At 47.0% G+C, this 15,392-nt stretch overlaps 1 protein-coding gene across 3 annotated transcripts in view; it reads right to left on the reverse strand.

Moving 5' to 3' along the window:
* Nucleotides 1-405: 405 nt before the first annotated feature.
* Nucleotides 406-15,392, reverse strand: part of GGT7 (gamma-glutamyltransferase 7) — a 28,656-nt gene continuing 13,669 nt past the window's right edge. Inside the window, exons 6-15 of one of the 3 annotated variants that reach the window (XM_064276009.1) lie at nucleotides 15,109-15,182; nucleotides 14,603-14,799; nucleotides 11,507-11,594; nucleotides 9,918-10,045; nucleotides 9,652-9,740; nucleotides 7,310-7,459; nucleotides 7,074-7,191; nucleotides 6,149-6,286; nucleotides 4,896-4,988; nucleotides 406-1,144 (exon numbers count right to left, since the gene is read on the reverse strand). In XM_064276009.1, the coding sequence (XP_064132079.1) occupies nucleotides 1,082-1,144; nucleotides 4,896-4,988; nucleotides 6,149-6,286; nucleotides 7,074-7,191; nucleotides 7,310-7,459; nucleotides 9,652-9,740; nucleotides 9,918-10,045; nucleotides 11,507-11,594; nucleotides 14,603-14,799; nucleotides 15,109-15,182 (1,138 nt within the window). In that variant the 3' untranslated portion in view covers nucleotides 406-1,081. Of the gene's footprint in view, nucleotides 1,145-4,888; nucleotides 4,989-6,148; nucleotides 6,287-7,073; nucleotides 7,192-7,309; nucleotides 7,460-9,651; nucleotides 9,741-9,917; nucleotides 10,046-11,506; nucleotides 11,595-14,602; nucleotides 14,800-15,108; nucleotides 15,276-15,392 lie in introns of all 3 variants that reach the window. The other 2 variants (XM_064276008.1, XM_064276007.1) reach the window with 2 other exon arrangements.

A 15,392-nucleotide genomic window follows, 5' to 3' on the forward strand; every position in this document is an offset into this window, starting at 1 on the left:
ACCCTGAGATTGAATCCCAAGTCTTCCATTTACTAGATGAGCAATCTTAGACAGGTTCCTTAACCTCTTTTTGCCTCAGTTTCCCATCTGTAAAATACAAATAATAGTACCTATCTCATGACATTGAAGATTAAAATAGACTATACACATAAAGTGTTTAGCATAGAGCCTGGCACACATGTTAAGTGCTCAATGAATTTGTCTGTCTATCTATCTATCCTCTATCTGTCTATCTATCATTATTATTAGTATACATAGTCCTGGATAGATGGCCATTATTACGACCCCCACAAAGTTGACTTTAGCTTGCCCTGGAGTCAGGGCTGAGGCAATAGGGTGGGCTGAGGTCTGTTCTCCTACTCCCACTAACGAAACAATCAAACATAAATCAAGACAGACCCATGATTAAGCAATATTCTTTCTTTAATTCCCTTTTGCAAATGGAAGCCCCTGAGCTGGTCCCCACCCCCACCCCTTCTCCACACCCTGGGGACCCTCTGATGCAAGGTCCTTGGCCTCAACCTGGTAGGAGGAGGAGAGGAGCACCCCCTCCACAGAATGGTCCGTTAAAAAAATCCTAGTCATTTAAGAAATGAGGCTGGGGACAGGGGAAGGGAGCTGGAAGACAAGGCCTAGATTAGGCCAGACTGGCGATTTTGGGGTTGTTTGTGAGAACCTTCCAGAAAGGTTTGCAAGCACGTCCCTAAGCTCAGGGCCAGCATGGCTGAGGGAGTAGAGGAGACAGACAGTCCGACTCCTCAAGATCCTGATTGCCTGGTTGTGGAGACTGACACCCACCACCATCACCACAGGCCTTGGGAGATTTTTCCAGTTATTCTGGGATAGGGTTTGCTAAGCATCCCCTTTGGCCCCTGACCTGGGGCATCCCTGGGGTCCCCCTGAGACCAAACCTGGGAGGAGGGGGAACTCTGGGAACATGCAAAGGGGGAGGAGCAAAGACCCCACCCCACCCCACTGCTCTACACCATGGTGGCTCCAGCTGCATCTGGGCTTCGAGGGTCCTTCACACCGATGATGAAGTTGTTGGTTCTCCGGCTGCCATGGACCCAGGACAAGACTTCTACCTTCTCCACGTGGTGGCCCCTGGCTTCCAGGAACTCAATCTCTTCCTCTGTGAACTCACCTGAAAACCAGCCCCCAACAAACATACATTCAGAGCGTTCAGAGTACTAGCTCAGGAATCCTATGGTCAGACTTGAGTCCTGATTCTGGCCCCTCCACTGAGGAGCTATATGACCTTGGGCAAATCACTTCACCTCTCTGAGCCTCAGTCTCCTTATGTATAAAATAGAGATTATAAGAGAATCTACTACATGAAATCATTATGCAGATTAAAGGAAATAATGCCCCAAAAGCACTGAGCTCAGAGTCTGGCACATTCTGAATATTGGAAAATGGGCTTTAGGGTCATCATCTCTACCTGCCTAGGCCAAGCTGCCATCATTTCTTGTTAGGACTACTGTAACAGCCCACTAACTGGTCTCCCTGCTTCCAGTCCTGCCTCACACATCAGCCAAAGGGATCTTTTTAAAACATAAGTCAGACCATATCACTTTCCCCACTTCAAACCCTCCAATAGCTTTGATGCCTCTTAGAATAGAACCTACTCACCAAGGCGTCTAAGGCCCAACATTATCTTGGCCCTTGCTACCCCTCCTCATTTCCTTCCACTCTCTCCCTTGCTTAACCCTCAAGTAAGCCAAATATGCTCCTAACTCAGGGCCTTTGCACATGCTGTTGTCTCTGCCTGGAATGCTCTCCTAGATAGTTTCAAAAATGGCTCCCTTGGACAATGGGTTGGAGAGGGATGCTGGTGAGGAATGAGCTTCCTGGATCAGGTGGACACTTGAGACTATGTTGGCATTTCCTCCCTGGAGGGGAGATAAGAGGGTAGAGGGGGTTAGAAGCTGGCGAAATGGACATGAAAAGAGAGTGGAAGGAGGGAGAGGGCTGTCTCATTAGGGGGAGAGCAATTGGGAGTATGCAGCAAGGTGTATGTAAGTTTTTGTATGAGAGATTGACTTGATTTGTAAACTTTAACTTAAAGCACAATAAAAATTAAAAAAAAAAAAAAAAGATTAAAAAAATGGCTTCCTTACGTCATTAGGGTCTTTGCTCAAAAGGTACTCTTCAAGGATAATTTCTCTGACCATTACCTAAAATAGCACCCCTGTTATCTTTACCTGGAAACCCTGGTGGCATAGTGGTTAAGAGCTACAGCTGCTAACCAAAAGGTCAGCAGTTCAAATCCACCAGGTGCTCCTTGGAAACCCTATGGGACACTTCTACTCTGTCCTATAGGACTGAAATCAACTTGACGGCAATAGGTTTGGTTTTTGTTTTTTTCATTATCATTACCCTGCTTTATTTTCTTTCAAAGCACTTACTTCTACCTATATTTGTTTATTTATTTACCCTGTGTCCCCACACTAGAATATAAGCTTTTTGAAGGTGGAGATGTTGTCTTATTCACTACTGATCCTTAGTGCCTAGAACAGGATCAGTACATAGTAAATGTTAAGCAAATATTTACTGGATAAATGAACAAATCCCCAGCCCCCTGCATAAATATAGGTCCTCATCATCTCTTGGCTGAGCCATTATTCTAGATGCTTCCTTCATTTCCCCAACTTAAGTTTTCCTACCTTCAATCCACCCATCCTACAGAAAACAAATCAGATCATGTCCCTCCCCTACTCATTTGGATGAAGTCCATGCTTCTTAACATGGACCTCCATGATAGGCCCTGTAACTTTCCCAGTCTTACCTCCCACTGCTCCACAACAAAGGTTTGATCGTATTTCCCCAAACAGGATGATTTTAGGTAGTTTTTGAGATAAAGACACAAAATTAAACAGCATTAAATCACTAACTGGAAATGTATTCCCTTTGTGGTTCACATTCAGTTTTTCCAGTTACAGCAAGGACAAAGTCTCAGTCTTATCTCTAATATTTCCTAATCTTCTTTAACAGAAAGAACAGGCTTCAGAGCCTTCCACGGGCAACAATATCTAACTAAAACCTAACAATACTTGATTCTTATAGCTATTTACCATCTGTTCATGAATACCATTTTTTGTGATTACGATATAAGCTTAATTTAGGTTAAAAAGGAAGCCCATTTAAAGAGACACATTACATAGATAATGGTTTAGATAACATGTAAACCAAAAAATCAGTTCCTGTCAAGTTAATTCCAACTCATGGCAACCCCATGTGTTTCAGAATACAACTGTTCATGGGTTTTCAATGGCTGTGACCTTTCTTCTAAGGCACCTCTAAGTGGATTCGAACTGCCAACCTTTTGGTTAGTAGCCAAGCATTTACCTATTTGGGCCACCCAGGGACTCCTTCAGATGATGTGTAGATGTGGCAAAAGTCATGAAGGTGCTGGGTAAATACTGAAGTTTGAGAAACAATGTCTCTAGTCCAGCTAGCCTCCTGGCTGTTCTCTGAAACATGCTTTCCGGCCTTTGTCCAGGTACCTTCCCCTGTCCAGAATGCCCTTTACTTCCACATGCCAAGTTCCTGATCACACTTCAAGGCCCAGCCAGTCATCACCTCCTCCATAACACCTCCCAGTTGCCTCAGGTGGATGAGTTTTCCCTTTACCAAGCCTCCACTCCTCATATCCTATCTTAGACTATGAGCCCCTCAAGGGAGGGCTAGGATGATTTACCCCAGCCCCCAAATAACAGCACAGAGCCTCCCATTCAGAAGAGACCAACAGATATTTGTTGAACAAAATTCTGTTTCAAGGCCTTAGCCTCATCATCCATTGGATGGGATGTAAAGAGTCACTCAGCCAACTACCAGGTCTGACTGCTGAGGATCTAGGTCTGTGGCTTCCTAAGAAGCTTCAGTTCAGGAAATATCAGTTGCCATGAGGTGAACAACTGTGTCTTTGGTGTCAGCCAGGTGTGGGTTCTAATCTCAGTCCTGCCACTTATTGGTCGATCTTTGACTAGTTTATATCCTCTGTGAGCCTCAGTTTATTTTTCTGTAAAATTGGGATAATACCAAATGGGCAAGGACTGTGTCTCATTCAATTCCCTATCCCCTTTGGACTAACACAGTACACTGCCTGTTGCAATAAAAACAAAAGGTGCACGCACTTTCTTGTTTACAGAACTAAGCTGTGTTCAATTCATTGTGGCACCTATCCTCAGAGGAAAGTCCATCTCCTCACCATGACGTTAAGGTTCAGGATCTGGCTCCTGCCTGCTTCTCTGATCTCATCTCACCCTCACTCACTCCTTTCTGTTTCTGAAACAAAACACACCAAGCTCATTCCTGCCCTGAGGTCTTTTTACTTGTTCCCTCAGCCTACAAAGCTCTGCCCCCGTTCTTTGCATGATGGACTCTTTCTCACTCTTCAGATCTCAGCTTAAATGTCACCAAAAAGAAGCCTTCTCTGGACATCCAATCAGTTCTATTACATCATCCTGCTTTAATGCTCTGCACAGCACTTATTCTGCCGTCTAACATTTCTTTGGTTATTTATTCTTGTCTGCCTGTGAATGCAGTCTCTCCAGCACCTAGGATGATGCCTGGCACATAGTACGTGTTCAATACAAACTGTTGAATGAATGAAGGTTTGCAGACTGAACAAATGTATCTTACTTTACAGAGGAGAAAATCAAGGCTCAGAGTGGAGACATGGATTTCCCAAGGCCACAGAGCCCGGAAATGGCAGAACTGCTCCTATTCTCAGCTCTTTCATTCTTCCAGTAGGAGTTTGTTGAAAGAAACCAAACTTTCACTGGCAGGGAGTTGGTGCTGGCTGAGGCAGGGATACCCGTGGGAGAAGCCCCTTTCTCCACGCACCCCTGTACCCACCCCCCCGGGGCCTCCACTCTGCACTCACTGTCCACCTGCAGGAGGTTGGACTGCAGGTCCGGGTGCAGGCGGCCACGGGCTAGGCTGTCATTCAGGTTCCGGTTCAAGGTCAGAACATTCAGCAGAACCTGTGGGCAGCCAAAGGACAGAAGAGTCAGGGGTATCCCAGGGCTGGGAGCCAAGGCTTCCCAGCTCTCACCTCTGGCCCAGAGTCTTTAAAACCTTTACACCAGGGGTATCATCTGAGCCTCTCAATAGCCCCAGAGACAGGCAGCCCTGTGATGACTATCTCCATTTCACAGAGGGTGAAAGTGAAGGCAGACACAAAAGCAGCTCACTCCAGGGTTTAGAAGGAGCCAAGGGAGAGGCATGACTAGCACCTGGTCTCCTTCAATCCTGCCCAGGGCTCCCCTCCCTTCTCCCTGGCCAGGGTAGGGTTAATAGTGGGGGTGGACTGGGGTACGATGTGGGTACTTTTAGCTTACTGGTTAGGCTCTGGAACCAAGCTGCCTGCTTGATCTTACTAGTTGAAAGAACTTGACCTAACTTCTTAACCTCTCTGCGCTTCAGTTTCCTCACCTATAAAATTGGAATAAGGATTCTTCCCAGAGCTGGGGAGATTAAAGGGTTAACACACATGAGGAGTTTAGCACAGTGCCTGGCACTTAGTAAGAACTCCATAAATATTAACTATTGTTATTATCTCCATCTTACACATGAGGATATTGAGGTTCAGTGAACTCCCCAACATCACAAAGCTGGAAATTGGTAGTGCTCAGGCTAGAATCCGGGAGTTTCTGATTCCAAAGCTCAGGCTAGTGAAAGCACCACCTGTCAATATATATGCCTGGCACATATATCAGGTGCAGAAGACATTTGTGGAACTGGTGTGAGGTGTGAAGAGAGTAAATTTTTCCTTCCAAAATCCTCCAACATCAGACTCTAAAGAGGACTGGTTGTCTATTCTGATGCTGGGCAGAGGGATGATGGGACTTGAGGTTGACAGAACCCAGACAGTTCAGATGCTATATTACCTTTCAGTTCTACTGACCCTGTGATTTCCCCTGTAACCTAGAAAGATGGGGAACTTTAGGGCTACATTTTTACTAAGAAACTCAAAGAAGCCTATGTCCCCAGAACCCAGGATGGGCCTGGCACAAAACAGCCTCACCCATGTTTGCTGCATGAGTACAGAGGTGAGAATGAACCAGAGGCTTGAGGGGTATCTGCAGTCCAGGCCTCATCCTGGCTTCTGGCTACAAAAGGCCCACCATGGACAAAACCTCACCTGGGTCAGGCCGCTGAGGCCCCGGGCAGCCCCATTGGCCCCCAGGGCGAGGTAAGTCCCACAGAGCCCCTCTGCTGGTCGGACCACAGTGGGTAGCAGGAAAGACAATGGCCGCTTCCCTGGCTGCACCGAATTCTCCTGTTGTCAAAGGACAAAGACCACAAAGGGGATGTGGGGAGGGGCAAGGCAGGGAAAGGGCCACATCATCGCCCTTCCAACCTCCCACCCTTTCCTGCATCTTTCCCAGGCTCAGTTTCCATGGGAGACTGGTCCCTTCCCAGGCCACAGTTTCTGAATGTGAAATGGGTAGAGTCCTTGGATGACCGGGCTGGATAAGAGGAAGTGATACATAAACCTATTGAGCTATGGGGCTGCTATGGGGCTGCCATGGGGCTGCCAGGAGCAGGGGAAGAGTTAACCAGCCCAAGAAAGATAGTAATGAGTGGGTGGTTTTAAGAGAAGAACAGAATTATCCCCACCCTGACAATTTCTGTCTTTATCCCTCCCCCCCGCCAACAGCGTCCTAGTTTGCAGGGTGCAAGGGTGCTGGTTTCCAATTAGACAATAATTCCTTATCTTTCTCCTCCTTGGGTCCCCACTTGGTGCCTAGCAATAGGGCTTTGTCCCATCAGCTCAGCATCACACAGTAGAGACCAAAAAGTAAAAAGTGCCCAAAGCATTACATGGGAGCCAATACCTTCCCTGGGTCACACAATGAGACAGTGACAGACTGGGTGGAGTTCTTTAAACCCCTCAGGCTCCTAGCCCCAGATTTAGTGGTGCTGAGAAAGGAGTGGATACTTTGTTTGGGCTCCTTTTCTTTAAAATAGCCTTTCCTAGAGGAATTAGGGAGGAAGGGGCTGCCACCTTGGCCACACGTCCTGCCTGGCCTCACGGTCCAGGAGAAGAGGGAAGCAGACCCTACCAGGCTGGGTGCAGAGTGGTTAGCAGTCCTGTTGGGCCAAGAGAAGTCCAGCATCTGGCTGTTGAGCAGAATCCCCGAGGGAGTGATGAGGCCGCTGCCAAAGGGCCGGTTCAGGGAGCTGGGGACCAAAGTGAGGCCAGGTGAGCCCTGAGCCTGCCCTCACCCCCAGCCCAGCCCCCACTTCCCTCCTGTCCAGATGACACCTTGTATCAGGTTCTGAGTCTGAGTCAGCATACCTGACCATGGCCACGATGAAGTCGTCAGGGCCCATGATCAGCACCTGGGCAGCCGAGGTAGCCCCATCCAGCTCGTAGACAGGCAGGAGTGAGGCAGGAGCTGCCTGGGAATCATTGATGTGGCCCCGGAGGTAGGCTGCCTCCACCTTGCTGAAAATACAAGGGGTAGAGAGATGAACACACAACAGGCTATATACCCACCGGCCACACCTGTGATGTCTGTGGTTTATGTGATTAACATGTCTCCCCCACTGGACTATCAGGTCTGTAAGGGCAGCAATCTATGTACAACTAACACATGAGAAACACCCAGGGAAGCTGCTGAACTGAATAAATTTATCTATGTATACTTAAGACTCTCTTCTAGAGTCAACTTTTTATTTATTTGACTTTACTCACTTAACCTTTCTATGAAAGTGCATGGTGCACAGTGGATGCTCAGAAACAAATTGTTTTGAACAAAATTAAATTAATTTAATCTCATGTTTGTGGTCTAGAGCTAAAATGTTACTAAGAATTTAGTCGGGGGAGGATTTTTTATTTAAGGATCTTTACTATTAGAATTCTCTTTTGAAGGCACAGGAGGACTTGATACATAGTAAAAAAAAAAAAAAATTTTTTTTTTTTTTATTGGATGAGTAAGTTGATTGAATTTAATACAGGTATGTGTGTTTTCTAGGGAGCCCTGATGGCACAGTGGTTAAAGCACTCAGCTGTTAAGCGAAAGGTTGGCAGTTAGAATCCACCAGCTGGAGAAGAGATATGGCAGTCTGCTTCCGTAAAGATTTACAGCCTTGGAAGCCCTACTGGGCAGTTCTGCTCTGTCCTATAGGGTCGCTATGAGTCAGAATTGACTTGATGGCAGTGGGTTTGGTTTTGGTTTTGGTAGTGTGTGTTTTAGAGCTAAATTTGTATTGGTCTTGGTTTTTAACTCATGGGCATTTAGTCACTATTACACAGACTTTAATTTCAAGCACAGAGCCCAGCTCATACTAAGCACTCAAAAAATATTTGTTGATGGATAAATGGCAGAGTGCCATCATAGACTCTTTCCTTGTTCCTCCCTCAGCTCCCAGGGTCTGGGAGAGTGATAGGAGAGTTGAAGAAAAAAGTACCATTGCAACATTTGTATGGGCATCCTCCCACCCTCTTGGCCCTGACTGTGGTCCTTCATGGAATCCAGAATTCAGTCTGGAAATACTTCTAATACAGATCAGTGATTTACTAATTACATTCCATGACTCAATGGTGGAAAACGACATGCAACTCTCCAGACTTTTTTTTTCTTTGTTCAACTGAAGGCTTCTTACCTAGTACTGCTAACTAGTTACTTGAGTTGATTAGAGAATGGCAGGTTACCAAGGATTACTTAAGACATTCATTCAGTTTTCAATCAAGAAGGCTGGTGGCCACACAGGGCAGGTGCAGAGGACTTTGTTTTATGTGGGCTGGGAGGGAGGCGCTTGGTTGTTAGGCTTCAACTTTGCGGCCTTGAGCTGGTTATCAGTTTTGGTTGCTGTTCTTTTTTTGTTTTTTTTTAATTATAAGTTGTTCATTTAGTCTCATCATTTCCAGTTTAATTCATGAAAGGTTGAGTAATGATACATATTTACATTAACTATTATATTTTTGGCTTCAGATTTTCCCTTAGCTAGTGTTGAGTCAGAATTGACTCAATGGCACTGGGTTTTAGTGTTTCAGTCAGGTGCAGTAGCAGTTAAATACTGACCCTCCTTATCCCTGCTGCCAGTTAATAATAACTGACATTTGCTGAACACTTATTATGTGCCAAACAATGTGCTAAGTGCTTTACACGTGTGATTTCATTTAGTCCTCACAACAACCTCATGAGGTTGGTACCGTCATTATCAGGATCCTTTGTAGAAACTGAGAAAATTTAAATGACTTGCTCCAGATGGCACAGCTAGTGAGTAGTGAAGCTAGGATTTGAATTGTGGTATATGGACTGGAACCCATGGTCTTAACTATTGTGCTATGCTGCTAAAGTGGACACTTTAAAATCAAAGTCCCACCACCTCCAGTATTTGCTTGGAGATTATTTTTTCTTGCTATTTGGCTTTCTTTTTCCACTAAAAAACGGGTACACATGAGCCTATACAGGCGCCCTGTTATAGTCAAAGGAATTTGAGAACCATATGAAATAGGCTAATTCCTTGCACAGATAGGAAACTGAGGTACAATGTGAGGCACACTGTGAGTGGGGTTAAGTTGAAATTGACCAGGACTTCAGACCTTATTGCTACACCAGCTGCTTTTGATCTGATCCTTTCCCAACACCTACCACCACCTCTGCTGCCCCAACGTCCTGCCTAGGGACCCACCTGAGCATGTCATCCATGCTCTCAGTGATGGTAGAATCGTAGGCGGGGTCTCCCAGTCTGCTGGCCAGGGCTAATGCAATCTTCAGGGTCTGAAAACAGATCAGGGGTGTGGAAGAGGCTGCCAGGCCCCTTGCAGCACCCACACCTGGTGGTTCCCTGTGTGTGAGAAAACTTAGAGGTGATCTAGTCCTGCCCCGTGGCAGTACTCCATCCCCCCTATTTCTAGTGTCCCCAGACACAGGGTAGGGTGGAAAGGTTGGCCTTACCTCTGCCACCCAGTGAAGAGCCTGTTCCCGGGATACCAGGCTGGTGAGGTTGAAGCCCTCCAGAATATTGAGAGCACTGATGAGGGCAGGGCCTGTGTGTGGGGGTGGAGGACTGAGAACCAAGTGGCCTGAGAGGATAGGAAATAAGAGGATGGCAGAGGAGGAGTCAAGGCATAGGCACAGAACCATGCCCACATCCCACCATCACATAGACTGAATACATTGCTCTGAATTCCCTCATCAGATGGGGAAACTGAACCCTTGAGAGGCAAAGGGATCCATTCAAGTTCACATGGGGAGTCAAGAGCACGGTCAGGACTCAAACCCAGAATATTGGTCTTCATTTTCCTCTGCCATAGAAGGCAGCTAAGGCTCAAGAGGGACTGTGACTTGCCCAAGGTCACACTGCAGGTCATTGGCAGAGCAGGAACAGGTGTCCAGATGTCCAAATTGCAGGTCCCCCATGTGCCTCCGAACAGCTCCTCCCACAGGCTAGGATATAATCCAGGGTTCCCAATGGCCCCACCCACTTAATCATCACAATGGGTACTATTATCATCCCCATTTCAAAGGTGAGAAAACCGAGGTTCAGAGAGGTAACTGGTTTAAGATTACACAAGTGGCAGGAGACTAGGGGAACCCAGAGCATCTAAGGTACTGGAATTGCTAAGAGAGCCCAGGCCAGGAAAGGGAAATGGAAAAATCAAACACACATTCAGTGCCAACTCTGGTCAGGGTAACCTTTTACATCATCTCATCAAATCTTCATGGACATCCTGAAAGGTAGGCACTATTATTATCTCCGTTTTACAGAAGGAACCAAGTGATTGGAGTGGTAAGTGACCTATTCAAAATGAGTGGCACAGCCAGGTCTCAAATCCAGGCTGGCCTGATTCCAAAGCTGTGTTCCTTCCTCTGCTCCATACACTGCCTCTGGAAGAGGAGTCAGGCTGGAGATTGCAGGCTGGAAACCTGAACTCAGAGGCAGCCTCTCCTGGGGCCTGAGATGACATGGGCTCTCCAGAGGGAAAAGGAGCTGGGCCTGCTCTGAGAATACAGGTCCCATGAGAGAAAGGACCCCAGCCTGCTTGCCTCTGAATGACCCTCGAACCCACCATCTTGGGTTCAGCAAACATGGATTTCATCCATGTCATAAGCTTGGCTCTTCTGGTTTCCTCTATTTCCTTTCAGTACAATGATGCCACTAATCTATGACTGTCTTGAAGAGTTCATTCTACCCCAAACGTAGATGAACTGTTTCTTACAAATTCTTCTTAGAGGGACATGGCAGTGAGTAGGGATGGGGCAATACAGAGCCCAAATCAAGAAAACCTATGGCCAGAACCTCAACCTCCAGGCCTGAGCTTGTGACCTGAACCTCCGTATCCTAAATACTTGGGATAACTGATGCCATGACTACTTCAGAAGGTGGGCTAGCTTTGGCTTGCTAACAGTTGGCTGCCCCAGGCAGCTCACTGCCTCGGCTTCTCTCCTGTGAAGTAGGGAAGAGTCTCTGGGTCAAAAGGATATGACCATGAACTGGGGCATTTCTCCTGAATGCGAGACCTGGGAGCTGGGGGAGAGGTCACCTTTGTACATGCCACACACGGGCTTCTCCACAAGGGCGCTGTAGTTGCTGAAGTCCTCCTCAGTTATGACACCCCCTGCATGCTGAGCCTGGAGGGGAGAGAATGATCCCCCACGTGTGAGTAAGCATGTGGGCTTGGCCTGTGATATATATTGGAATCACAGACAGGTGAGCTGGTCACAACTTTTATGCTTTCTCTAACCCCTATCATGCCTTTAGGAAATACCAAAACTGAATTATATATTTCACTAAAACTAGCTAAAGCTATTACAAAACTCTAAATTTTGAATGACCCTGGTAGACCAGACCCTTTCTGGATATAACTGAGTATTCTTTAACAACCAGTGAACAGATCTTGTACAAACCAATGGACTTATTCCATCCTACCCAGACTGCTAATTTACAATCCTAAATTAGCATAACCATTATGACTCCTCTCCTTTTTAGCACTTTTTAAATGTACTACATTTAAAATGATGAATTTCTTGGCTGGTGTGTGTTCCTTTGCCTGGCAAGTTAATCAACTCAACTTTGGATCTTTTTTTTTTTTTTAAAGCTGTGGTGGTTTTATTCTTTGGCACTTAGAATCTCCTTCTCCCCCATCCCACCTCTAGGAAAGAACACATGACCCAGCTCTGGCCAATCAGAGCATTCTTCTTCCATGGCTACAATGTTTGGTTTTGGAATGGTCTGTCTTGAGACCTATGACAAGACAATGAGACACAACCGTGAGGCCTTTGCTGGAACTTTTGGGAATGAGAAATTATTTTTCACTGGATGGTATGCTGGAAGGATGGCTTAAGACCGGTTGGCAGGGGCCACTCTGTGGAAAGGATCTAACAGAGAGTGAAATCAAACAGAGGAAGGTTGAGTTATGAGAGACAGACAGACCAAGTCCTCACAATGTGGATTGAGCCCCTGGATGCAACAGAATTTAAAGCTAGTATTTTCCTGGACTTTACAACTAAGTCCATCTGAGTTGGGCTTTTATTGCCGCATCCAAACCTCCAGTGCCCAGCACAGGGCTGATACAGAGCAGGCGCTCTGTGAATGCTGAATGAGTGATGGACTTCTTTCATTCCCACAGCTATAAGGCAGAGGTAGATAACATCCCCACTGCACAGATAAGAGAACCACTGAGTTGGGTCTGTGCGTACTTATCTTGAGCATAATTTCCTATTAGGAGTTTTGAACTACTGACCACAGTTCTCAAAACTCATTACTGCCTAGACTGAGACTCCTTTGGGTTGACTGGTAACCCCTTGCGTTAATCACTTTAGTCCTGCCAACCACCAGTGAGGAAGGCATTTCCCTCAGCCTGGAGAAAACCCAAGGGCAGAGTGAGGAGCTGAGGCTGATGCTGGGTCTCCACCAAACCTGTGCAGGACACACCCCTTCACAGGTTGGCACCAGCCCTGTAGAGGTCAAAAATACCTCTCTCAGTTTTTTCAGGCCAGAAATAACATTCTGGAAAACTGAAGGGAGTCATTGTATCAAGATTTGAAACCATAAGGACATTAATTGAACCGCAGTCTCACCACTCACAAGCAGTGTGTCCTGAGCTAATTACTGTATCTTACTGGGTATACTCAGTTTTTTAACCTCTAAAACAGGGGTAACACATAACTGAGAAAGCAATACAGGTAAAACAGAATGAGAAAGCTCTTTGCATACTGATTTAAAATGGTTTCCAGGATATATTGTTAAATGAACAAGTTGGGTTCAGAACTATATATTTATCATTTATGTAAAAAAAAAAAAAGGAAGGGGTTACATAATATATCCATCTGTCAGTTTGTTGTACTGTGGTAGCTTACATGTTGCTATGATGCTGGAAGCTATGCCACTGGTATTTCAAGTACCAGCAGGGTCACCCATGATTGACAGATTTCAGCAGAGCTTCTAGACTAAGACAGAGTGGGAAGAAAGGCCTGGCAATCTACTTCAGAAAATTAGCCAATGAGAACCCTAAGGATCACAACAGATTATTGTCTAACATAGTGCTGGAAGATGAGCTCTCTAGGTCAGAAGGCACTCAAAATACACAGTGGTTACAACGATGGGCTCAAGCATACCAATAATTGTGAAGGTAGTACTGGACTGAGCAATGTTTTGTTCCATTATACATAGGGTTGTCATGAGTCAGAGCCAACTCGACGGCAACTAACAACAACAACAAATAACATATATCTATGTTTGTTTGTGTAAGCAGTATTTCTGGAAGGATATCAAGAGACTAGTATCAATGACTGACTGCAGGGAAGGGCACTGGTGGCTGAGCACAGGGGTGAGGAGGAGAACTTTTGCTGAATGCCCTTATGTACCTCTTGAATTTTAACCATTTTTTTTTAAGTGAATTAACAATTCAAAAATAAATAAAAATTTTAAAGTAAAATAAAACTTAAAATATATATATATACACATACACACATACATATATAATCTCTTGCCCTAGAGTCGATTCAGACTCATAGCGACCCAGAGCAGAACTGCCCTGTAGGGTCCCAAGGACTGGTTGATGCATTCAAATTACCGACCTTTTGGTTAGCAGCCTGAGCTCTTAACCACTTCTCCACCAGGGCTACACACACACACACACAATCTGGAGCCCTTATGGTGCAGTGGTTAGGAGTTCGGCTACTAACCAAAAGGTCAGCAGTTAGAATCCATCAGCTGCTCCTTGGAAACCCTACGGGGCAATTCTACTCTGTCCTATAGGTCGCTATGAGTCGGAATCCACTTGATGGCAAGGGGTATATAAATAATCTGTTGCCATGGAGTTGATTCTGACTCATAGCTACTCAATATGACAGAGAAGAACTGCCCCACAGGGTTTTCTAAGCTGAAATCTCTATAGAAGCAGACCATCAAGTCTTTTCTCCCATAAAGCGGCTGGTGGGTTTGAACTGCCCTTCGGTTAGCAGCAGAGCGCTTACCATTGCACCACCAAGGCTCCATACACATGTAGAGAGAGAGGAGACAGACAAGACAGTAATGGAAGGAAGTAGGCTAGAGGCCGTCCCTGCGATAGGGTCCTCTGGGGCCTGTGGTTCCTCCGCGCGCCCGTGCCCTCCGGCGGCGCCCCTCATGCGCTCACCTCTGCCACCATCTCCAGCGTGAGGTTGTTGCCGGCGTAGAAGTAGGCGGGGCCGGCGGTGCCGAGCGCACTCAGCAGAGCCGCCAGGTCGGGCCGACGCAGCAGAGAGCCAGGTAGCGGCGGGCGGCCCAACGGCAGGAACGTCTCGCGGAAACGCTCGGACGCGTTGGGAGGTGGCTGCTCCGCCAGGGCGCGGGCTGGGGGCAGGGACGGGAGGCTGGGCGGGGGGCGCGGGTACTGGACCGGATGACTGAGATGCGTAATAAGTGGGATGGGTGAGGGCTGAGTGGACGGCGCTGAGCGCTCCGGCCCCTCAGGAGCCTGTTATGGAGTGTATCTGGGCCCCTCCCATACCCCTCACTGGAGGCTGCCTCCAGGTGGCAGTGGGATGGGATGGAAGAGCAAACTGGAATAGAAGTCCTCTCTAGCTTGAGCCCAAATCTCAGTTTTGCCCTCCCTCTGCCAGCAACCGCGTGCCTCTCCGCCCACCCCCAAGCCCCACTGACCTAGATCATGGGTCACGTTGAAGCCATCTTGGGCCACAGCTGCAGCGAAAGCCAGGACTTGGGACCATGGCAGCCTGGATGGGGGGAGGCGGAGAGCAGGGGGTGGAGGGAGTCCTGAGGCAGGAGGAGGGGTCTTGGGAGGAGGGGGGTTCCTGGGAAGGAGAGTCCTGGCAAGGGAAGGGGATATTAGGAGAGGGGGGAGGTTGGGAAGGGAAGAATCCAGGAAGGTGAGAGAAGACCACCCAAGGAGGGGTGCAGGCAGGACCCCTGGTCACCGGGAGGAA

The sequence above is a fragment of the Loxodonta africana genome, chromosome 24 (genome assembly GCF_030014295.1).
Source record: "Loxodonta africana isolate mLoxAfr1 chromosome 24, mLoxAfr1.hap2, whole genome shotgun sequence".
Taxonomy (NCBI): Eukaryota; Metazoa; Chordata; class Mammalia; order Proboscidea; family Elephantidae; genus Loxodonta; species Loxodonta africana.